Source organism: Gossypium arboreum, chromosome 7 (assembly GCF_025698485.1).
Source record: "Gossypium arboreum isolate Shixiya-1 chromosome 7, ASM2569848v2, whole genome shotgun sequence".
NCBI classification, from domain to species: domain Eukaryota; kingdom Viridiplantae; phylum Streptophyta; class Magnoliopsida; order Malvales; family Malvaceae; genus Gossypium; species Gossypium arboreum.
This window is the reverse complement of record NC_069076.1, coordinates 98,041,106-98,066,343: the sequence shown is the minus strand read 5'-3', so window position 1 is coordinate 98,066,343 and position 25,238 is coordinate 98,041,106. Positions and strand designations below refer to the sequence as shown.

The 25,238-nt window shown below is 33.0% G+C and overlaps 2 protein-coding genes and 1 long non-coding RNA gene across 3 annotated transcripts; all 3 read right to left on the bottom strand.

Annotated features, from left to right (window-relative positions):
- Positions 1 to 2,378: 2,378 nt before the first annotated feature.
- LOC128295161 (uncharacterized) lies at positions 2,379 to 3,509 on the bottom strand. Its single transcript, XR_008285487.1, has 2 exons — positions 3,422 to 3,509; positions 2,379 to 2,697 (listed from the first exon to the last, which is right to left on the bottom strand). It is a non-coding gene; the product is annotated as an uncharacterized LOC128295161 (long non-coding RNA).
- Positions 3,510 to 5,903: 2,394 nt separating this feature from the next.
- Positions 5,904 to 15,103, bottom strand: LOC108486386 (uncharacterized). The gene is made up of 5 exons (XM_017790427.2): positions 14,789 to 15,103; positions 13,846 to 14,703; positions 12,894 to 13,002; positions 7,093 to 7,228; positions 5,904 to 6,248 (listed from the first exon to the last, which is right to left on the bottom strand). Exons 1-5 carry the CDS (start codon positions 14,869 to 14,871, stop codon positions 6,136 to 6,138), a joined length of 1,299 nt encoding a protein of 432 aa, XP_017645916.1. The 5' UTR covers positions 14,872 to 15,103; the 3' UTR covers positions 5,904 to 6,135.
- Positions 15,104 to 18,959: 3,856 nt separating this feature from the next.
- On the bottom strand, positions 18,960 to 21,640 carry LOC108485571 (uncharacterized). Its single transcript, XM_017789429.2, has 2 exons — positions 20,526 to 21,640; positions 18,960 to 20,055 (listed from the first exon to the last, which is right to left on the bottom strand). The coding sequence occupies exons 1-2, from the start codon at positions 21,629 to 21,631 to the stop codon at positions 19,179 to 19,181; spliced, it is 1,983 nt and encodes a 660-aa protein (XP_017644918.1). The 5' UTR covers positions 21,632 to 21,640; the 3' UTR covers positions 18,960 to 19,178.
- Between the last annotated feature and the right edge of the window lie 3,598 nt (positions 21,641 to 25,238).

The following is a 25,238-nucleotide window of genomic DNA, read 5'->3' as shown; positions in this document are numbered from 1 at the left end:
AATCAACCCTAAATCTTCCTTATCATACTGAACCTCCATGGCCTCCAAGTTTGAGAGAATTTCTTTAAACACTGTTAAGTATTCGTGTACAAACGCACCTTCTTCCAAACGATGAGCATAAAGACGCTGCTTCATATGCAACTTGCTTGTTAGAGTTTTCAACATACATATTTGTTCTAGCCTCTTCCATAATGCAGCGACAGTCTTCTCTTTCATTACATCTTGCAAAATTTCGTTGGACAAATGCAGATGTAATTGTGTTAATGCCTTTCGATCCTTACGCTTCTTCTCTTCATCTGTTAATATCGAAGGCATCTTATCTATCCCTAGCAGGGCATCCTCCAGATCCATCTGTGCAAGAACTGCTTGCATCTTAATCTGCCACAATGCAAATTTGGTGTTGCGATCCAACAGCGAAATTTCATACTTCAAAGATGCCATTACTGTGATTGAGATGAACAACCCAGAAGCTCTGATACCAATTTGTGAAAAAAATAAAGAAAAAATAAAATAACACACAAATTTTACGTGGAAACCCTTTCGGGGAAAAAAACCATGGGCAGAAGAGAAGAAAATTCACTATGTCGAAAATTTGAATCAATACAAGAGGAATAAACTATGTCTATTTATAGGCTTGTAAAGCCATATTCTAGTAGGATTGAAACACCTTATCCTAATCAATATAAAATAGATGGAGTTTAATAAGGTTTAAAAAACCTTATTCTAAAATAAAATAAAAGAAATCTAGTTCTATATGGATTTTACTTTTATTTTATTTTCCATCGTATTTTATTTAAATAAGAATTTGGGTCACTTAATTCTAACAAAACGAATGAAAGTTGCGTGAAGGTCTAAGGATTAACTATTCCTTGTTTGTGATTGGTTGAGCCTAGTGTCATTATTTGGTTGGACTACTCTTACAATTCGCTTCTTGCTTATGCACTCTGATCCTTGGCAGCTGCTATTGTTGGCTTTTCATAAAGACCTATTAGCAGTTTATTATATGACAACCGTCTGTTGTGGATCCAATTTTTCTTTGGGATTGAGTATCTCATTTGGGCTTAATCTTTATCCTTTTAGGCTTAATATATTTGGTATAACAATGTGTCATCCCTTCAAGTCTAAGGTAAGTTATAAGGTGAATTAATGAGAACCAAAATAAATCAATCACTCAACCCTTTTGTTTAAGTATCCATTGTCACTTTCAATCATGAAGGGACTTTGTAAATGGTGAGTGAAAATGGTATGTAAGCAGATTTTGTAGTCATGAAACACCTCATTGTTGAATGTATGATGATAGCAATGTTGTATTGTGGAGTAATTGCAAAAAGTTTGCTAGAAGTTTAAGCTACATCAACTTGATTGAACTAGTGGTATGTGAATCACATTATGCATTTTTCGGATCAACCAGTGGGGGGTTTCGAATCAGGGTAAAGTTGTTAGCATGAATTGTATCCTCCTAATGTTATGCATTTTTCTAATTTGCTATTAGAGAAGCATAATGTCAAAACTGTTGTGCAACGGATGTGTTTGGTAGAATAGGAGTATGCTACTAAAATTGACTAGTATGATAATGGATCTCTACAAGATTGAGTGTGTATATTTTTAGGGGTTATGCCGTGTCTTGTGAGGGAGTGTGGTATCCTTTTTGGAGTAATAAGTGAAGATGTATCCTTGTAGGTTTGAGGATGTATTCCTAAGAGACTAAGAATTTATCCCTTTTAAGGAACAAGAAATTATCTCATGAGGGATTACGAAATGATCCACCAAGGGATTATGTAACACCCCGTACCCGAGACCGTTGCCGGAGTCAGACACGAGGGGTTCACAGACTTAAATCACTTATTGCACAGTCCATTTTAAATTTCCAGACGAGCTGGCTAACTGCGTCACTGTCACCTTAAAAATCATATCTCGAGTTCCAAAAGTCGAAAACCAGTTCTGTAAATTTTTCCTGAAACTAGACTCATATATCCATCTAAAATTTTTTTTTTAGAGTTTTTGGTTGAGCCAATTAGTACAGTTTATTAGTTAAAGTCTCCCCTATTTCAGGGTTCGACCACACTGACCTTCAGGCATTACGACTTGGATATATCCCTGTACAGGGCTTCAATACTGATGCCGTTTGTTTCTATAGAAACTAGACTCGAAAAGGAATCTGTACATATATGGAACAACTTCTAATTATCTCTGGTTAATTTTTAATGAATTTCCAAAGTCAGAACAGGGAATCCAGAAACCGTCCTGGCCCTGTTTCGCGAAAACTTAAATATCTCCTAATATACTATTCATATGATCATTTAGTTACTTTCCTATGAAAATAGATTCATCAAGGTTCGATTACATAATTTATTCACTATTTAATTCTATTCCTACTATTTTTAGTGATTTTTCACATCCACGTCACTGCTGCTATCAGCATCCATTTTTAAGGTAGACTTTACCTATTACATAGTTTCCATGCCTCTTAATGAACATATACATTCAAGATGACTATAACATTATGCTCAAAACGTATATAAGCCATTTTCGCATGGCTATCCAAAGTTTTACATACCAAAGTTCAAACAAAACATAATAGCCTATACATGCCGAAATGTTCTCTTAGACCAACTAGGAAGAAGATACCAAAAAGTTGCAAGCTGGTGTGATGACTTCGACGATGGTCCCGAGCACACAAAAATGAATCAAAGGAACCTAAACAAGTGACAAATAAACACACCGAATGAGTATATAACTCAGTAAGTCATAAGCATTATGCTACTGTCCATCTATAAAATATCATAAAAGAAATCAAATAATGCAAGATTAGGTACTCCATCCATACCGACTATGCCATAATTTCACGCACATTTATGATTACATGCTCTCAACTAGCCAAGCCTCCATTGACATCTCGTATGATATTCGATATGATATTTGATGCATCTCCACACATCATTTTATCTTCATTTAAATTATACTAATAATAGCATTTCATCTACTCCACAATAATATTATGTTCCTACTTCAAATATAATCACCACATAGGTTCAAGACTTACCAAGCTCAGTTCCAAATATAAACATAACATCTACTCGATAAAGTCACACACTTAACGTTAATGATTATTTGAAAATATACAGTAAGTCCGCACACTTAGTGCTTAATATTCAAACCCGCACACTTAGTACTATACAATTCAAACTCGCACACTTAGTGCTATACAATTAAACTCGCACACTTAGTGCCAATCTCATTATAGTAAACGTTTATACCAGCACACTTAGTGCCAAAATCAGCAACTCAATTCATCTCACTTCTTTTTTTTTCACTCGATAAATTTTGTCACTTTATGCATTTATATATCATTCCATTCGGCATAAGTACATAGGTATTATGATTATTTATATCAATACAAAATATATGCTTAATAACTTACCTTGTGTTGGGTAAAACGGTTCTAACTCGGCTACTCGATGTCCTTTCCTTTGCCTTTCCTTGATTCTCCTCCTTTAACTTCTTGAGCTTAATCAACAAATTAACTAGTTTAACCGTCTTGCTAAATATTTATATCAAAATATTAATGATTTCATATCATAGGAGACACATGACTAATTCTTATCTTCCTACCATATGTTTTTGAGCTATTCGACTAATAACCATATGCTATCGCCCTACTATCAATAATTCAATCACACATGCATTTATATATATATGGCGAATGTACAAAGCTTAGACTCAACATCACCTATGCTCTTAATTTGATGGCGAATATGCATACATATATACATGATATCAACTATACTATCATCTTTAATTCACCTAAACACAAAATTTCATCTCATGAACACTTGACCGAATTCTTCCTAACCTAGCATGGCTTCACATATATTTATAACATCCTACAAATCCACATATACCACATTTCTACATAAATTTTCTTTTACTTTTCCACTACTTCTATTCACAACATCAAAAGCACCATACACATGTATCATTACAAAGCTTCACACTTAGCATGCAAATGACATCAACACAAATCCACCTTAGCGAAACTTAACTCATCTTCATGCCTCATCACCACAACATCAAACATCAACCAAGAAGACAACACCCATGGCGAATATCATCTCCATCCCATAGCAAAGATTTAAACCATGGGTTAGGTAGAACTCAAACTAACAACTAAAAACATGCATGAATCTCATGGACAACATCAAACATACCTTAGTCTAGCAAACTACCATAGCTGATTTTCTCAAGCTCTCCCCCTTCTTAGAACATTCGCCAAGGAAGAAAAATGTGAAAGGATGGACACTTTTTTTCCTTTGTTTTCATCATATTCCTTTTTTTCATTATTTTATTCTTTCTAACATAACCACTAACCCAACATGTTTGCAACATGTTTCCACTCATAGCATGGCCGGCCACCATGCTTAAATTTTGGGTAAATTGACATGCAAACCCATCATTTTCATAACATGCATTAATAGACCACTTTACATTTGCCTAGCACATTTCTAAATTTTCTCACACAAGTCTTATTTGATAAAATTCACTTACAATTAACAAAATCCAAACATGAAAATTTCACACATGCATATGTACATATAATGAGCATCAACTATGACGGTTAATTATTTTTATGACTCGGTTTAGCGGTCCCGAAACCACTTTCCGACTAGGGTCAATTTAGGACTGTCACAGATTAGGGAATTATCCCTTGAGGGATTCGAAAATGATCTATGAAAGAATAAGAAATAGCCCCTTAAAGGATTAGGAAATGATCTCTTAAGGGATTTACGGATTTATCTCCTGAGTGATTAGGAAATGATCCCTTGAGGGATTGAAAATATTTCCCCTAAGGGAGTGAGCTGGATCGATTAAATGGGAGTAAAGTTTAGGAGTTTATCTATTTTGATAGTATTTTATTAATCTCAAACAAGGTGCTTAGTTGAGGGATGACATATTATCTATTATCTTAAAATATATTTTGATGCGAGAGAATGCATTTAAAATTTTTTTGAATGTTCTTCATTGCTAATTTGATTAATTTTATGATCGTTATTAATTATCACATAAATCACACAAGCGTTATGTTACTTGGGGGAAAATACATGTAAGCATTGTCTAGTGCCAGTTGTAGGGTGTATGAGAGTTACGGTTACATGTAACTTCTTTCCAATAATTATTGTATTACGCATTCTCTTGATCGCCAAGTGAAAAGGCTCATATAATTTGTTTTTTGAAACCATTTGATCCAGATGTTTTGTCTTACCATGCAAGGTTGCTTTATAAAGTTGTGTTCCAATGCTCTCTCTATATACGTGTTGTTTGTGTTGAAAGGTAACAATGTGAGTTGTTTTCATTGTTAATCTTGACTTTTTACTTGCCATTGTCGATCTTCTTCCCTACATCTATTCCTTTTTTTTATGGCTTGGTTTGGGGAAGCGTAGGCATTTGAGTTTATGCTAAGGTACATGCTCATGTGATCTCGACGTATATAATGGTACTACGGTATTGTTTGGAGATATGTACATGCATCATGACTTGTCATACATTTTGATATAGAATGAGGTAGTTGTATACTTTGTATTAGATATGACTGGAAGAACCTTGTGTGAATTAGCACGCAAACTTACCTCGACACCCATAGTGATCAAGTTTAGTGCAAATTTCTTTCATTGAGATCCTAAAGAGTACAAAAAAAGAGAATATCAATTGGCAAGTCCGACTTAAGACCTCAACACCCACAGGTTTTGAGTTTTCTTTATTTATTTAAACAACCTCAACTCCTATTGATGTCGAGTTTAACTTAATATTTTGACTTCTTTTCTTTTCTTTCTTGCTTGCTGATATAATCTCTTTTCTTCTTGTACCAAAGAATCGAAACAAAATTGTGTCTTAACTCCAAAATCTAGTTACGCAGTCAATTGTTTCTTTCTTATCTAACCACCAAGAATGAGTAGAGTTGTTCTACATTGTGAAGATCCGTGCAAGACGAACAAAAGAGAGTAATTCTATGATCCTCACACACTCCTGAATATGCATTACAACAAAGCATTTTGTGAAATTATTGATTGATCTCCATGAACAACAAACATCAGATCAACCTTCGTTAAACATGAAAAATTATTATCCATCAAACTTCCCTTAGCTGTTCTCCTTAACTAAAGAAAGGATGTGTTTTGCAATCTCTGCAGAAGCATCAGGTTTTGCAGCATTCAGAGCCCTCTGGGACATCTCTGCTAGTAATCTCTCATCCCCTGTCACAATGGGCACACATGATATAAAACCAAATTCAAGCATTTTCCACTATTAGGGTAGACCCTGTAACAGTGATAAAAATTAGAGTAAAAGTATTATGAAGGTTCTTGTACTAGGAGTTAGATTACATTTTGCCCCCTTTACTCAAAAAATAGGCAAATTAGTACCTGTACATTAGATTAAAAAGCAAACTTATCATTTCTTTCTGTTAAAAATTTCATCAATTTCTACTGTTAAAAACTAGCTTGGTCAACAGAATAACTAATAATTACATGAGGCATGTCAGGTGTATATCATTTTGACATATAGGATCAGTTTACTCATTGATCTAACCTATATTGACTAATTTACCCATTTTTTAGTAAAGGGGATAAATTGCAATCCGAATCCTAGTACAAGGTTCTCCATAGTACTTTTACCTAAAAATCTGTAATATCAAACAAGATGCATGCTGCAGATGTGTTTTTTCTTTATTGCATATGGCCAGCAAAACAAAACCAAAATCCTCCATTTTGATACTCACTCTATTCTTATACTCCTTTTAACTTTTCCTAGCAAACTACTAATTTCAAGCCAATTAATCTTTTGAACATGCATCGTATGATTATTTCTGGAATTTCATAGAATTGTCCCAAGTTGATTATCAACATATACTTGTAAAAATGGACTTATGTATGTTTCAAGAATAACACTTGCATGGCATGAAACAAATATGTCTGAATACATGGGTCTATTAGGCACATTCGGTAATCCGATTTACCATCAATGATCTCAAGTGATTATCAGATTTCCAGTCTCCAGTCATAACACTAATCATAAATGCAAGCAACAGCTGTAAAATACCTAATATTTCGGATATAGCTGACCCAAGGGTGGTTGAATCAAGTTCATCCTCAGTTATAACCCTTGAACCCGCTACATCTGCCATTAGAAAAGCATTTTTGTGTTGATGCCCTTCTGCAACATTTGGTGATGGTACCTACAGCATCCACAGACAAATAAGTACACAACCAGTAAAAAATAAAATGAGGCAAAAAGTAGTAATTTAGGTAGAATCTTGACTTTCATAAGAAGAATGACTTGGTTAATTCTAAACTGATCTTTAGGCACAAACTCAAGAAATTGTCACAACAGAAGGAAAAAAAATCAATATAATGAAAAATTTGCCTCTTGCCTACAAATGATTAAAGAAAAATAAAAACAAAAATGTTTTGATGCTTATATTTTAAGGATACCAACAAAAATGAAATATCTGATCATTGTGCCAGCCTAATCAGAACCAAGGCAGAACTTTTTAAGCTTCCCAAGATTTTATGAAGATAGTTGAAGAATCATGGGCTCAGCAGGTTAGGGGAGATCCTTTAATAAGGTTAACTTTGGTTGCATCTCCAAGAGAGTTGAAGAGAAGAGAATTGAGCTTAAGAATATTCAGTCTCAGCTTATGAAACAGCCTAGTGAAGAGATTGTTGCAGCTGAAAAGAAAGCAAGGCAGGAATATTATGGATTTAGGGAGGCATAGGAAAAAATTTACGGACAGAAGGCTAGCGTTCAATGGATAAAGGATGGGACCAAAATACTTCCTTTTTCCATAAGTAAGTGATGATTAAGTAGAAAAGGCAGACCACTCATGTTCCTAAAGCAATGGGAATAAACTGGAATGTCTTAGCCAGATTATTAAGGAGATTATTGGCTTTTCCGAAAAAACTTTGGGGTAGGCTGATCCAAACATTGTTAAGGTACCTAATGAGCTGTTGAAGGAACTTATATACCGGGAACTGTTTTTGATGAGGTGAAGGAACAAGTAGTGGAACCTGTTACAATTGAGGAAATAAGGAAAACTATTCTTGCAATTAATGGAAATAAGAACCCAGAACCTTATGGTTTCACAGCCAAAATTTTACAATGTGCTTGGGATAATGTGGGTGAGGCAGTGGTGACAGCTATACAGTTCTTTTTCTCCACGGCAAGTATGTCTCCTGCTTTCAATGCAACAGTTCTGCTTTGGTCACGAAGGTTCCCAACCCAGGCAAGATGACAGATTTGAGGCCCATTTGTGTTGTTACATAGTCTATGTTATGATATAATTTTGGGATTGTATGCTTGATATTAGGCTATAATGTAAGGGATTGTAATTGTGTAAATTTGGCTGTTTATTAGGATTTTAGAGATTACTTTATTTTGTATATTCTTAAATTGTATAAATATCCCTTAAAGCTAGAGGGAAAATTAAGTTACTCTTTCAGATTCATCTCATTCTTTTTTTCTTCTTTCATCCTTCTTCTTCCCTTTCTCTCCCACGGCAACAACCATCTTTGGCAATGGCCTCCTTTTCTCCTCAAATTCACATGGTATCTTTAACTCTCACCCCACTTGCCACTGCAAAGCCCACCCCCAGTCGACCCTTCTGAATGAGCACCAAAGTATAAATTATCTCAACCTTTTCAGGAATTAATGGCCTCTAAAAGGATTATTATACCCCACGAATGGAGTAGCTGAACTTAAAAACTGTCAATTTATTGAAACTGGTCGCAGAATGTTTAATCATAACAAAGTACCACTTCATTTTTGGGAAGATACTGTTATTACTGCATGTTATATGATTGGCTGCATACCTTTTTGTCTCACAAAAAGTCATCATGCCATTGTCTTCTTTGGACAACCTTATTATTCTCTCCCTACTCGAATTTTTAGTTGTACTTGTTTTGTTCATAACCATACACCAGGAAAAAATAAACTTCTTCCCAAAGCAATTAAATGCTTTTATTTGGGTATTCTCGACATCTAAAGGGATACAAATGCTATGATCTTATTACTCACAAATAGGTACAAATTCTATGATCTTATTATTTGCAAATACTTTATTTCTGCATAGTTAACCTTCTTTAAGACTACTCCACATTTCTCATCTCCATCTCTAACCCAAAAGGTTGTTGTTAAAGCCCTCCCAGCTCCTATCTTATTTATTGCTAATAACACACCTCCTATTAAATATCTTCAAGTATATTCTCAACACTCCACTACAAATGCTCCTAATCCTTTTTCTCTAGATACAATTCAAGTAGATGTTCCAAGTGACTTATCCTCTTCACTATCATATTTTCCATCTCCAGTCATGCCTTAAACAGAAGAACACACTCCACCAAACAGCCTCAAAACAATAGTTTTTATCCAAAAAGTTTTCGGGAAAAAATATTTTTAATAGGTAAACGTTTTCCGAACGATCTGACGAAATTTGTCAAGTTGCTCTGCAATTTTCGGGTTTTCAGCGATTTTGATTGACTCATAGCCTTAAGTTTTCATTTAACTTTGCTTTTTTTTATTGTTCCTTTACGCATTCTAACACTTTATTATTTCTTATGTTATTAGGTTAAAGCATGTTGCACATTCCTTCTTTCGTGCAACACAATTCTTTGGTGTCTAGCCAATTTTAGACTCTTAATGCCACTAGGTTTGTTTTGCTATTTGATTTTAATACATTTTGATTAGTTGATATAAACATTTTAAAAGATTCACAAATTAATTCTTACCTCATTTAAAATTTTATTTTATTTTTGAGTGCATAACGGTGATGTTTGCTTAATTTTTCTTTTTGAGTGTTATGTTCTTTTCAAGCTTTCACAATGACTTATGACACTTGTAGTAGCAAAGAAAGTAATAATCCGAGTGAAAAGCCATCAGTTACCATGGAGAACCTTGCTGATTTCATGATGAAATTGCGAAACGAACTCTACGAGGTCAATCATAAGTTTGAACACTTGATTAACAAGATGCAACGAGATCTAGATGCTTGAGAGGCTAAAGACAAACAACAGGATGCTATACTTCAAACAATGAGCAATACCTTGAATTGCTTGGATGCTCAAATTGAACGTTTGGCTTGTAAATTGGACAATGATGATGGTGTTGAGGTTGAACAATCTCGTGCTCGTGGAAATAATGCTAGACATGCCCCTCGTGCAAATGATGAAACTTTGGTTAATAATGACTGTAGGCAGTCTTCTTTGGCTAAACCAAAGTTTTCTATTCCACAATTTCGTGGAAAGAATGATCTCAAAGCATATTGTGAGTAAGAATAAAAAATATAACTTATGTTCCGTTACTATAAATTTCTGGAGATGAAAGAATCTCATTGGCGACCCTTGAATTTTCGGATTATGTGTTAAGTTGGATGCAACTTGGAATTAATCGTCAAAGAAACTACGAAAGGGAAATTGAAACATTGGATGAGTTGAAGCAAGTGATGTGAAAGTGTTTCGTTCCTTCTCATTACTACAGAGAGGTCAAAATGAAACTTGCCATGTTCAAGGCAACCAATCAATTGATGAGTACTTCAAGGGGAGATGGCCAAACAAAAGGAAGAGTAAAATTGATCTCTCAATTGTCGTTAAATATTAGTGGTGTAGTCAAAAAGATCATGAAGGTTCTGATGTCCAATTAAATATTCAACTAAAGAAGAAAGTAAGTATGACTTTGTGTATTTTGTTGACTCTCACTCTAGTAAAAAAGAGATTTGTGTTGGGGAACTTTGTGAACCAGAAAAAGATGATGGTGAGAATTTTTTCCTCGAATCTATGGATATAGAAAGGTTATATTCTCCTATTGATATGTATTGTATTGAACTGAAAATTTATAATACTTGTGAGGAGATATGAGAATTGAGGAAAAATCATGTGAAAAGAATAAGAGAAAAGAGACATTGAGTGATAAAAGTTTACTTGATGGTCCACTTTTGGTAGGTGAAAACACATATAAGGTAAAATTAGAGAGTTCTCAAGTGAGAAAAGAGAATGAAAAGCAAGAAAACACCCATACAAAAGTGAGGAATGATTATGTTTTAATTAATCATAACTCAAATTTGTTTAGTGGTGTTTCTTTGTTATAAGATTTCAAGGATTCATTAACGGACTTCCAATCACATTACTCTACAATTGATAGATAATTTTACTTGTGGACGAGAGGTAAGTTGAACATTGATAATTCTCCACAAGTGCTATAAGGTAAAAATGGTAAGGAAACATTAGGAATTGATTTAAGAAGGTATACCTAAAATTTTTTTAATAAGTATGTTACTGATTTTATTTGTAAAATATTTCCTTATGGCATGCTTTCTCGTTGGTCAAGTTTCATTAAATCTTTGTCTGAAAGTTCAATTAGTTTTATGAGTTTATCTAGGTTTGTAAATGGTACTTTTGTCGCATTCGATAAGTTTATTAAAAAATCTTATGCATTTGATCTTGCAACAATATTTTCTACCTTAAACTTTAACGATGAATTTTTACATAATAATATTAACCTTCTTGATTTTTATTGTTATGCAAAATTCTTGACTCATCGTTGAAAATTCTAATGGATGACCATGCATTTTCAAAGAAAGTTACAAGTTATTATTCAAAGAAAGTTACAAGTTATTTTTTACTTCAACACTCTGTGCCTAACATTTATTTGTTTAGTGTTAATTGTTCGTTTTTGAAGGAGAGGTACTCATGTGCCTAAGCATGGATGACCATGCTGATCTGGGGGATCAAAATCATGTCTTTGATCCTGGAGACAGTTTTGGTGCACAGGAAAACTTAAGTAAGTATTTGTTTGTTTTTATTTTATTAATTCTAATCTTTTTTCTTTTTCTAAATGTAAAGATTTGAAGACAAATCTTCTTGAGGAAGGGGGGAATGATGCGAGTCTCGAGGCGCAATTTCAGGCTCATGGATGTGATGGGTTTACACTACCTTAAGACCCAACAACAAGGTTAAAGGCTAAGTAAATCAAACCAATATTCAATCAAAAGAAATATGTGAAGATGAATCTTTTTGAGGAAAGGGGGAATAATACATGCACAGAATGAGTGAAATTTATTAAAGTCAATTCAATCAAGTTGTCAATTTTCAAGCTGAAAAAATTAGTCAACTTGCGGTGAACTTTTAGATGGGATCTAGACATTTATGAGCTTAGATGTCTGTATAGCATTTGAAGAGTTCTATTTGAGAGTTTTATTTAGATGTACTTAACTAGCTTATATTAAGGTCTCTTCATTGTACACAATGAATCAATTCATTCATTATTCACTTTGAGTTAATAAAATTCTTTTTGAGTTTTGTATTTAAGAATTTCTTTTGAATTATAATTTAGAAAAATTTAAACAATCTTTTCAGATTGTGTGGATCATCAATTCTAATAATATTAACATGGTTTCCAAGAGATATTTAGAGTTATATGATATCATAATGGTTGAGGAAAATTTCATGAGAAAAAATCTTGGTTTAGTTCCCTTCCACTTAGGTTAATATTTAACGCTATTATCACTACAACAGGAAGCACAAAATATTTACAAAGTCTTTTATGGTTTGGAATAATAATGCTTCTGGCTACAAGCAATACTCTACTATAATGTTTTTTTCTAAATATTTATTAAACAATGACACAAAGTTCAAGAATTTCCTTCACTGAAATTGGAATAATATGCTCTCTGAACAATTAACCGCCCTAGCTTTCATGTCATCAAATTAGTAAAATGATCTAAGTTAACTCATTCATGGTTTTGATATTTTTAGAAACTAATGTTAATTAATACCTAAAGAGACCAAAAATAATAACAAACAAACAACAAGAAAAAGAAAGAAAGATAGGGGTAAAGGTTTTCAATCTACCAATATAGAAGGTTTCCCAGTAGCCAAGATCTCAGAACAAGTCATTGCACCAGCTCGAGAAACAACAAGGTCAGCTGCTGCATATGCCATATTCATTGAATGCAAAAACCTTCATAATTATCAGAGATATATCAAATATTATGGAACTAGAGAATAGACACATCAATAGGCACATAATTATTTAAAGAATCTAACCTTCATTGAACCACAAAATAGACAAGATTAGAATAATAAGCTCATAATTATCTATATCAGCACAACCATGTGGAATTTGCTCTCAAAACTATATACAGTTATCGCTACATGAGAAAGAACGATAGATAACAGATCAAAAGGTAGATTCCAGCAGCCAAGCAAGAATACGATCAAATGAGAAGATTCATAACCTTACAAGGCAAACAAAATGATGCATCTTGACTTAGATATTCGAACAAGCCCAGGGCCACTACATTTTTGTCTTCTTTTCAATGCGAAGACATGAATGTTTGTATGAGTGTCTAGAAAACTAAGAACATCCAGAATCAACAAAGCCATGCGTACTTGTGCATGTGTCTACCAAGCTAATATGCCCTTGTGACTAATGTAGAACAATACATTCATTAATTTTCTCCAAAAATATCTGGTTATGTAAAGTTTTTTCCAATCTAACTGCACATAAATTCATAAAGTACCATATATTTCAGCCTTCTCAACTTTATCTTTGTAGTAAATTTTCTTAGATTATTATCTATAACGAGGTGAAAATAAATAAAGTCCTTACAGAGTTCAAAGTTCAGGGTGCTGCAAAGGCATTATTTCTTCCAAAAAGTTAACATAATTGCTTCATCTAGTGTATCGCATTTGCATATTCAAATCATACTAAGCAGCAGAAGTCTTAAATTAATCAAACAAACAATATTAATCATATGAACAAATAGGTTAAATCCTGCATCACAAACACAGGGCAACTTACGGTGCCAAAAGCAGTCGAGGGTGGCTCCTAACCAAGCTCTCCATTTCATTAAACGACTCCACCCCTGTTTGCCATATAATAAACCAATTCTCATGTTCCAACAGCAACTGAGAGTACACATTCAACAAGGCAATGTTAACAGCATTAGCTCCTAAAGAACCTCCAAGAACCAAAATCACTTTGATCTCCTCTGAAGAACCCTCCATTTTTTCTAGCCATGGAAAAAAATGCAACCTCGACAATGCCTTTGAAACCGAATTTTTCAAAGACAATCTCACGGGATTCCCACAAACAACACATTTTTCTTTTCTTGGGAAACTTTGAACCGTTGAATTGAATGCAACAAACACCAAATCAGCAAACAAAGAGAGAAACCTATTAGCAATACCCGGAACGGAGTTCTGCTCTTGGATCACAACCTTGATCCCTTTCAGCAGAGCAGCTAAACAGACAGGAAAAGAAACATACCCACCAGTTCCAACCACTAGATGGGGTTCAAATTTTGACAAAAGGGTAAAGCATTTGGTGATGGATTTGATCAGAAAGTACGGGAGGAGGAGATTACGGAGAGAGAAGAGAGGCCTGACTAGTTTGACGGCCGGTATTGATTTGAACTCAAAATGAGCTGACGGAATTGCTGTGCTTTCCATGCTGTTAGGGCGGCCTAGGAAGAGTAATTCGGAGGTTGGGTTGACGATTGTAAGCTCATCTGCTATAGCTACAGCAGGGTAGATGTGTCCCCCAGTACCACCAGCAGCAAACGCCACACGGAGGCCGTTCAGGGCGTTGCTGCCGCTGCTAGTGGTTTGATCATTTCTTGCTTGTTGTATGGAGAGGCAGCAGGTGATGTTAATAGACCTGCAAAAATATAGAATTCTTTATAGTTAATGGGGATTTGTGGGCAAGCCAAAGAAAGAAGAAGAAGAAGCAAAACTCGGTTTACCTGGGTTTAGAAGGGGAGGAGTAGGATAGTAAATAAGGGGGTTTAGGAGGGAGAGAGAAGAGGAATTGAGTTGTGGAAGCCATTTTCAAAGCATTAGTATTTCAGCTGCTCAGGTTTTAGATAGTAATGTGAATAAATGTGGGAGGTTTTGGAGTTGAGAGAAAGGGTTCAAAGTTGAGACAGGGGAGGTGAGGAAGAAGCGTAGATAGGCCATGGTGGGCCTTTTTGCTGTAATTGCCTTCTCTGTTTTCTAGTTTTACATAAATACTACACACAGCTCGAAGTCCAGGGGAATCTTAAATTGGTCCTTTGTTAATATTTTCCTCCGTTTGGGCATGTGTAGTGGTCACGTGGCATTGCTTGTCCTTTTTCGAAGTTGGATCACTCACCTCGCCTGCTATATTTCTGGTACATAAGGCACCCTTAATCACTGCAACCCTGCATGACTAAATGCTGATGGACCAGACTAGGTTTTCACAATCCGATACATAGTTAAATTGGTTAGGTGTTCATAAAAATAAAAATAAAATATATTTAAAAAATTGGTTCAACTCTTAATTTAATATTTTTTTTAATTTAGTTCATATTGATTCTAAATTTAATTGATTTGATATTTTTCTTTGAATTGATATTTCGACCGGTCAATTCAATTTGATTCAAACAATTATGTTCAAAATTTATGAAATTCAACATTTTATTAATCAATAAATGCATCACGAAATCTGCCCATAGTTAGCCTCTCTTGAGACATAATTGATCGTTAAGTTCTATTACCATTTATAAATATTGATGATGAGTTTGATCAAGGAGCAATAAACTGTATCTTCTGATGTAGTCAATTTTGTATCAATTCTGGTTACACCGACCCATGTACACCATTCTAGTAAAAAATTGAAATAGTAAACTTTTTGTTCTACATTGATAAAAATATCAATCTATACCAATGACACTGATTCGTTCTGTCCAATTTTGATTGCACCATTTAAAATATTGTACACCAACTAGTACATTAGTTAAAATTTACCAACTTTAAACTTATTTTATTTATTTTAAAATAAAAAACTAATAAATAATAAAAGAATATTGTGCACCAACTCGTACATTATTTAAAGTTTACCAACTTTAAACTTAATTTTATTTATTTTAAAATAAAAATTAATAAATAATAAAAGAAGTGTTGGTTTGTAATTTATAATTTATAAAACAAATATAAATTATTTAAACTCCATAACTAAAGTTGGTTAACCTATTGAATTGATTGACCTAAGATCGATTTAATTTTGTCGATTTTGAATTCTATTACGATCCAATCAAAATTTTTTTTAAAATTATAATAGTTTAAATTGGCTTAATACCAAATCGGATGCTCTCCCTTACTTTTGTTATATCTAAGGGCTAGTTTAGTACTGTTTTTGAGAAGTGCTCTAAAAATTATGGTGAAAAGAAATATTTTGAAAAGTTTAATTTAAGATTTAAGTGTTTAATATTTTGATGTCAAAAATATTTTTAAAAAGTATGGTGGCAAAGGTGATTTTGTGAAGTATTTTTCAAAAGTTTAGTTTAAGATTTAAATGTTTAATATTTTGTTGTCAAAAAGTGCTTTTGAGAATTAACATGTCCATTTTATAAATTGTGTTATAAAATAACAAATATGCATTTAAATAATGTTCAAATTAGTTAATATTATAATATTTTAATAAGAATATAAAAAATAATTTATTATAATTTGTTGTTAATATTTTAATATATAAAATATAAATTTTAAATATTTTTAAGCAATTAATATTAATTATTTATAAAATTTAATTGAATATATAAATTATATTTTAAATATTTAAATATAACCAATAAAAAGTTAAATATATAATATTATATATTTAAAATAAATTTCAATAGGAAAATAATTATATATCCAATATAAATAATATATAAAATATTTTACAAGAGTTAAAATTATTTTTGTTCCTAAAAGTGTTTTTGTCAAAATCGAAGTTAGAAAAATTTATTTTTGCTTTTGGGTTTAAAAGCGTTTTCAAAAGCACTTTTAATTTTAAAAATAATGTGTTTAGTATTATTTATGACTCCAAAACGCTTTTAAGAAACAATACAAAATTAAACCTAAATAAATCCTTAAACTTTAATTGTCACCTAAATAAGCTCTTAATTTTTTTGTTTTGTTTTTTATATTAAACTAAGCCCTTGTAAAAGTGGGCTATTGTCCCTTATATTGTATCTTTACACAATAATAATGGCTTAATTAGATATGAGTGAAATATAATGACTTATTTGGATATTAATTAATGACACGCTATGTGATAAAGGGTAAACTACACAACTAGTCACTCAATTATAAATTTTTTTCATTTTAGGCACCAGAAATAAAAAGTTTGCAATTTAAGCACTTACGTCAAATAGTTCGATCATTTTGGTTACTCTCGTTAAAATCACAAACGATGAGCTAACATGACAGTTAAAAAATTTGGTATAATAACAAATTTAACTCTCAAATTTTATATTTTATATCGATTTATTTATAATTGTAAAAATTAACTCTCAAAATTTAAAATATTCTCAATTTGATCGTAATTCTAAAAAATCAAAGAAATATATAAAAATAAATAAATAATTTAAAAAATGTAATAAAATTATTACTATTACTATTTTGGTTTGTCTTTGTGCAATGTATTGATACATCTGGAATAAGAATATAAAATTAAACTAGGAATCCAAACATAATTGAATAGAATATTCTAAATCAAGTGTTAAATTCAACATTAATGCTATAAATTTAACAAATATTTATAACAAGAAAATAATTGGTCATTAATATTGTAAGAATATTTTCATAACCATATATAGTAAATGGCATAATTAAATTTCATAATTGCTAAAATATATTACATTAGTTTAGACCATTAACATAACATAACATATAATCAAATTCATAATTAAAGTGGACAATTAAAATTTCCAAATAAAAGACAATTAATTTTCTAATTTAAATATATATTACATTCATAAAATAATATTGCAATCACCAACAATAAATATTTCACCTTTAACCAATTTATTACATTTCTTGATTGTTATAAATACCATAAAAAACACAAAAAGAATGGCCATTTTTTGTCACAACTAGAGGCTGGTGGGTAACTGCAGGTGCCTTCACTCTTTTTTTCCCACTCAACGGTGTGACCCAAAGGCAAGTCCAGTTATATCCCAGCACCGTGAAATTTCAATCTCTACTGTAACCTAGTTTTCATTCCATCGCACTGTAGGTGCAATTGAATCCAAATGCATCCTAAGTGCCCATCATCAAAACAATTTGGGTATTACCCGAAATCATAGAATAATCCAAAAAGGAAAGAGATACCCAAATTGTTCAAGAAGAAATATTATATTCAAAGCATCATAACATACTCAAGTAGTGTAATCTTATTCGAGCTGAAAGTAGTATTCATGTAGTAAAGTTCTTCTAATAATATTATATCCATAGTTTGAACTTGATTCAATTGGGGAAGAAGTCCATTTCTACTTTTTCCAATAGTAAATACACCCATAGATGATATAGAGACACCCATTACAAAATATATCAATTTTGCAAGGTGTTATCTGGCCAAACATTTTGTTTTCAGACCTAGAAAACTGACAAAAAGGCTTTGCATCAGAAGACTAAAGTTCTCAGGTGAGGCTATAAAATATACTAAAACATCCGGCCTAGTAGGATCTTACACCAAAGTTTGTTTCCTAGTGAAGCAATGCAAAGCTGATTAAGATTCCTTATAATGCAAATTGAATATGCTGAGGTTAACACTTTGTAATATGACAAAAAACTGATCCTTCACATTCCCTTTTCACCAATGAAATAATAATTAATTAATGTCAGCCTCTGCTAGATTCGCAAGCCAGTTAGCAATCAAACGGCTGCTGTTTCTTGCATATGATCTTATTGCTGCATTCTTATTTGGGTCAAAAACTTGCTACCATATCTGATTTACTAGGATAGATTTTGTAATATATAATTAGTCACATGGTCTTGTTCTGATATCCAAAACCTCATATTCTTCTCCTCAAACAGTTCTATCATCTTGAATGTTGAAGTGTATAATTGCATGGGTTTTATTTGATCTTCATGCATATAAAAGTAAACTGGAAAGCCCTTTCAAAATAATTTAACAATCAACGCAATGCAAGGACTTGTTATTATGTTACACAATACAACAGCCATAGCAAAAGAAAAGAAACTTAAAATAATGAACGATGGTGAATATCTTATTGTGAATTATCTTACTAAAAAACATTAATTTGTGCCTATAACCATTGTTATTCGGGTAGAAAAATCAAGGTACAACCACCATATTCATCAAAATTGTATGTTTCAGTCACCCAATCACCTGATTTGCTGATTGCTACCATCAGTAGGCAGTTGTTTCGAAGCATCTGCCAATGCGGCCGCTGCAGCAGCCGGAGTCAAGGTTTGATACTGCGGAGGAAGTTGAGGAGTTTGATGCTGAGCATAGTACATTTGATCTTGTGTAGGGTTCGGATACTCATAGCGATAATTAGCAGTATGAGTTACAGCAGGTGATGGTGGGGGATGTTGCATTTGGGAGAAGCCTACATATGGTTGTTGAACTTGAACCACTTGGTGAGGTGATGGAACTGCTGTTCTATACACAGTTGCTGCCATTTCAGGTTTAGCTGTACTTGTGGGATAGATGGGCGGCATAGTCTCTTTGTAAGCAGTTGAGACAGTAGCCATTGAAGGAGTTGGTGGTGTCAATGGGCGAGTTGGGGCCATAATACTAGCATCACTTGCGTTGGATTTCATAGTCATGACACCAGTATTAGATTGCATAGACATGTATGGTTGTGGTTGTGTTACTTGTGTAACAGGCATTACATATACTGCAGGGTACTGCTGATCAGCTGGATGATGAAGCAACTGCTGCTGTTGTAATGGTGGAGCGTACACCGGATAGTAAGATGACATCTGCATCGGAGCAGGGGTGTAATGCACAGTGTCTTGCACGAACTGTTGTTGTTGTTGTTGTTGTTGCTGCTGCTGTTGCTGTTGTTGATCCAATTGTGAAGACAAAGTGTAGGAATCTTGAATCTGTTGAATTTGGGCTTGGTTGCTTGGAATGGAAGTATCTGAATTGGTAGTGGGGTTAGCAGCAGTCCTATTATCTCTGATTGTAACATGAGTTTGATCTTGATAATACATGGCCTTTGAGAGAGAATTTGCAGAGGCAATGCTACTATCGCTGCATGTAAAATAACACTGAAATCAAGAAGACTGATAATAGCATTATAGCATACTAGAATCCTGTTGAGTGCAAGTATCTGTTTTGGAGTGCCTCATTCCCTCAATGGTGGAAATATTGTTCTTAGGATGTTTATGCTTGATTTTAGCTCTGAATTTTTGTGGGGTTCATGGAATTTTGGCAGGAGCGCTTTGTTCTTATCACTAAGATCCTTTAAGGGCATGGGTTTGAATCCCATCAAGGCCAAATGATAAAACATTTTCTTGGTAGATTTAGGAGCTACCGCCAAAATTCCGTAAACCCTTTTGGGCTCTCCTTGAAATCAGAAGACAAAAATTGAGTGTAGACACCTGAGAACAATACTTTCACCCTTCAGGGAGTAAGACACCCAAGGCAGATATTTGCGTTCAACAAACCTAATTCCAGCTAAACATTGGACTATGGAACTGTTAAACTTCAGAAAAATTTACCTTGCAACTGAATCAGGGGAAGGCAAATTATAAGTGCCACAAGCTTTGTGTTGTACTGGCTGCAATGGCAGTGGAGGTTTGCGAAAACCGACTGGAACTCCTTGATCGGATCTCTCATCATCAGATAAAATACGATTCAAGTTGTCACTAGAACCACCTGTGCGAGTAGGCGCCAGATGCGGCGGCAGAGCGGACACTGCCGTCGCCCCATAGCAATCATCTTGCTTATGGATATTAGTAGCAAAACTCATCTGAGCAAACTGTTCTTCTATGCCAACCCTTTGGTCTTGAACTTTAGGACCACCATCTTGATCAAATCGAACCCGAATAGGTGGCAAGTTGGACATTGAAGGTGAAGAAGAAGATGAACCAAAAGATGAAGATTTCTCCACTAATGGAGAATCAGGCAATGAACACTGAACTTCATGAACTACATTATTGTTTTTGACTTCTTTATTCTGCTCTTCTACAACTTGTTCTGCCTCAAATTCACCATCAATATTCAACAAGGCTTCTATGGTAGCAGAATCTGAGTTTCCTCTAGGAACCAATCCTGAACCATTAAGTGCATCAACAAACCATGTTTCTGACTTAGCATCATTTAGCAATGGACCCATTGAAGCTGCAGTGTCCGGCTTGTTAAAGAAAAGAAACAAACGGATTCTCGAGGAGGTTGCCGAAGAAGCTGATGTTGCTATTAAACGATCATATTCTTCAATCATGTTCTCAAGATCCTCATCTGTAGATACAGATACAAGGGAATCAAGGTCTTCAGTTGGAAGCTGGTACTTCAAGGTAAAAGAACGACCACTAAGAAGAGCACGAGAGAGACGGGTACAAAGGGCCGAAAGGGAACAATGACGATCAACCGCAACGATACGAGTCTCACCGCCGATGTAACAAAGCGATTTGTCATGTGGACGAGGCATTATATGACCACCAAAGCTACACATTAGGCGTAGCCTTGCACCAGGAACAGCTGGGAGAGGATCATCATAGGTGTTGTCATTATGAGACCGTGGAGATGATTCAACTGATTCAGGATAGTTTAGATGTACACTTGTGGCACCAACTGTGGGGGCAGCAGGGAAAGATGGTAGATCCATTGGAGGAGGATGCAAAAAGAATGAAAGGGAAGGGTTGGTTTTATAGTTACTGTCTTATCATTTTGGACTTTCTCTAGACAAAGCAATGCTATTAAACAGCTAAGCCTTGACTACGACTAGGATTTAACAGCAAAACTGGTATTGGTGGTATATTATTATTATTTTTTTTACAAGGGTAAACTAGTTCAAATACCATTGATTTATTAGTAAGTTTATATTTTAATCACTTAACTTCAAAAAGTTATTAAATTATCATTAAATTATTTAGAAGTTTTCATTTAAGTCACTAAGCTGTCAAAATCGATATTGTATGATCTTCTCTATTTGCACCGTCTGCACCAATTAAAAGCCTTTTTTTCTTTTTTTTTTTCCTTCTATAGTTCAGTTTTTTATTTCAAAATTTAAATAGTTTTCTTCTCCGATCTCTAAAACTAATAGTTAGATCGATGGGTACAATCCACTATACCGTTCATCGAATAGTCATTTAGAGTTCGTTAGCTGGACTTTAAAAAGAAAAATTTAACAATCCCGTGACATAAATAAAAACTTTCGAATAATTCGATGACCATTTTATAACTTTTTAAAGTTAAATAATCAAAATATAAATTTACTAATAGTTTAATAACCTCAAGAGTAATTTACCCTTTTATAATCAGAATGCAAATTAAAATAGAAGTTAGCAAGTAGGTCGCATGGCAGCATGTGCCATGGGAGCATTGCTAGCTGTAGATTTGGTGGGAATGGGGAAGGGGTGGAATCCTAGACAAACTAGTTTAGTCATGGCATCTGGACTTTGATGGGAAACGGAGTCCATCACATGCGGATTTATAGATTTTTGTGCTTTATCATCATAGCTGCTGCTTTAATTCTTTATTAATTTAAGAGCCAAAAAACCTTGGCGAGTCACCAGCTAAGATTGTGAAAGCTACTTTGCGTATATTTAGTTTAGTTTTGCAACTTTGCTTTCCAACAGATACGAGGAGGCTGCAATAAGTATACGAAACCCAAGAGAGAAGCCATGGGCCATTAACCACCATTCATAACCTCAAAATACTAATGGTAAGGGGAATGAATTTGGATTGTATTTTATTTTTTATTAAATAAATTAATTTTTATATGTTAAAATTAATTTTGTATTTTGTCATTCGTTTTATTTTAGAAATTCAAAACTGTTTAAATAGACTTTACTTATTAATATAGGATAAATTATAAAAAAATAGTCACTTTTGATTGTTTCAGATTACATTTTAGTTACTTATGTTATCATTTTGTTATAAAATAGTCACTCCACTGTTAAGCTTCATTCGTGACAGTCCAAATACGTTTCAAATACCAACTTGAATATTCTACGTGGCAGTCCAAATTAAATTTATTTAATTAAAAACCTATTTTTATTTTAACAACAGGACAATCAAGTTGACATTTAAAACTCAGTTGCACTGCCATGTAGGACTATCGTTAGGGAGGTAACGGAGTTTAATAGTAGAGTGACCACTTCGTAATAAAACGATAACATAAGTGACTAAAACGTAACATTTCAAACATAAGTGATTAAAATGTAATCTGAGACAAACAAAAGAGACTATTTTTATAATTTACTCTTAAATATAATATATATTTAAACTCAAACCCAAGCCTAAAGTTAAGCCCAATTTAAACTTTTTTTCAAAACCCAATCTAAATATTTTGGATGTTGGTTGGAAATTGAGAGTTGGACCTAGGATGACTTAGTTTTGTATAATTGTATTAAGAATGTATAACTTCATAAATTTCAGAATATCATTTTAGTAGTATATTCTATTGGGATAATTTTTCTCTTTAATTTTTGCACAACTTTTAAAATTTCTGTTGACAGTTTTTATTAAAAGAAATATGGTTTTAAACTAATTAAATTTTTAGTAATGATATTGGTATTGCATACTAAATCATGTTTAATTATTTATAATAAATATAACATTGGTTATCGTATTATTAAATTAATATATTATGTCATTATATATTTTACATTATCATTAAATTTAAATTTTATAAATTTTAATAATTACTAATTTTATACATATATAATTTTAGTATTAATAATATTTTATATTTAATTACTTTTTTGAAATTTTAGTAAAAATGTTATTAATAACTTTTGCTATTAATAAATTTTAATATAAATATTTAATATGTATTTTCATAAAATAAATAATTATTATTATAGGTTCTACAATATCTATTATTTTTGATACAATGCCTAAAACTATTCATAGCCCCCTTCTCAACTTTTAAATAAAAGGGTAATGCGTTTTAATGTACTCGACTCCACGTCCTCTTACACTAGCAATGATGTTAATACCAGTCAGATTAAGACTCAACCGACAAGTTTACTTTTATTTTTTAAATTTATTTCATTTAATTTGGACTCTCATTCAATTCAGAATAACTATCTTATTCCTTTGCACATTAAATATCTAAGCATTTAATATGCTAGAAATGAAAGATTGACACTAACAATGGCGGAGCCACTAAGAGACCCATGAGGGCCATGGCATCCCGGTTAACTTTCAATTTAGACCTTTATAATTTATAAAATTTTAAATTATATTTTGATCTAAAAATGATAAAACTTTGATTTAATTCTCTAAAAATTATAAATATATAAACTATTAAAATAATAAAATTATACTTTTATTATCATAAAAAATATATAATTTAATTCCAACTCCAAATATTTTTTTAACCCCACCACTGGATACAAACATAATAGCACGGAGATGAGAAGACAAAGCCTCCACAATTCAAACAAAGGCATATATATAATAGATATCACAACTTCCCCAGCTAAAAGCAGAAACTTCACACTTCCAAATAACCCTAAGCACTAATTCTCCTTGTCAACTTCTCTATTTATTCCCAGAATATTTGTTTGTTTTTTCTTTTTTATTGTTTATTCTTTCACATTATTATAAAAAAGATAAGGTAAGCAAAGCTACTTTAAAAAATGATGCCTATATGTTTGCCCAAAATTGCAGCTTGTGTTGCACGCCAGCAAGGCTCGATTGAAATGTCTGGGGGGATTCAAGCATCTTATTCGAAGAAAGCAGTCAATTAGAAGAGATAGAAAATACATAAAGATGGATAGGGTGGAATTTCAAGGGTCTTCTAAATGATTCCAAAGTGTGCAAGCGAAGAACCAACCAACCCATTAACCCCTCATTATTGTGTAGCATCCAATTAATCACACTAGCAATGGCAGCATATCCGAACCCAAAAGGGGAAATCACAAAGCTTCAAATATATCAAATTCCCAAAACGGCATGCATGCTTTAGCTTCATATTTACCGGGGTCTAGTTCACTAAATAATCAGTAAATTTTCATTTTAGTTATTTAACTTAAAAAAATTACAAAATGATCATTAAAGTATTTAAAAGCATTCACTTAAGTCATTGAATTGTTAAAATTGCTATTGTATGGCTTTCTCTGTTCACATCATCTGCATCAATTGAAAGCTCTCATTCTCCTTCTCTTTTACAGTTCAACTTTTTTTTAATTAAACATATTTGAATGTCACGAATCTATGAATCAAACTTTAAATAACTTTCTTCTCTGATCTTTGACACTGAC

Excerpts from the sequence above, each read along its gene's own strand:
- LOC108485571 (XM_017789429.2), bottom strand. The coding sequence starts at position 21,631 with ATGGATCTACCATCTTTCCCTGCTGCCCCCACAGTTGGTGCCACAAGT. Across the intron at positions 20,056-20,525 it reads TCCCCTGATTCAGTTGCAAG|CGATAGTAGCATTGCCTCTG; the intron begins GTAAATTTTTCT and ends TTTTACATGCAG.
- LOC108486386 (XM_017790427.2), bottom strand. The coding sequence starts at position 14,871 with ATGGCTTCCACAACTCAATTCCTCTTCTCTCTCCCTCCTAAACCCCCT. Across the intron at positions 13,003-13,845 it reads CCTCGACTGCTTTTGGCACC|GTTTTTGCATTCAATGAATA; the intron begins GTAAGTTGCCCT and ends ATAATTATGAAG. Across the intron at positions 7,229-12,893 it reads CTGGGAAACCTTCTATATTG|GTACCATCACCAAATGTTGC; the intron begins GTAGATTGAAAA and ends TGGATGCTGTAG.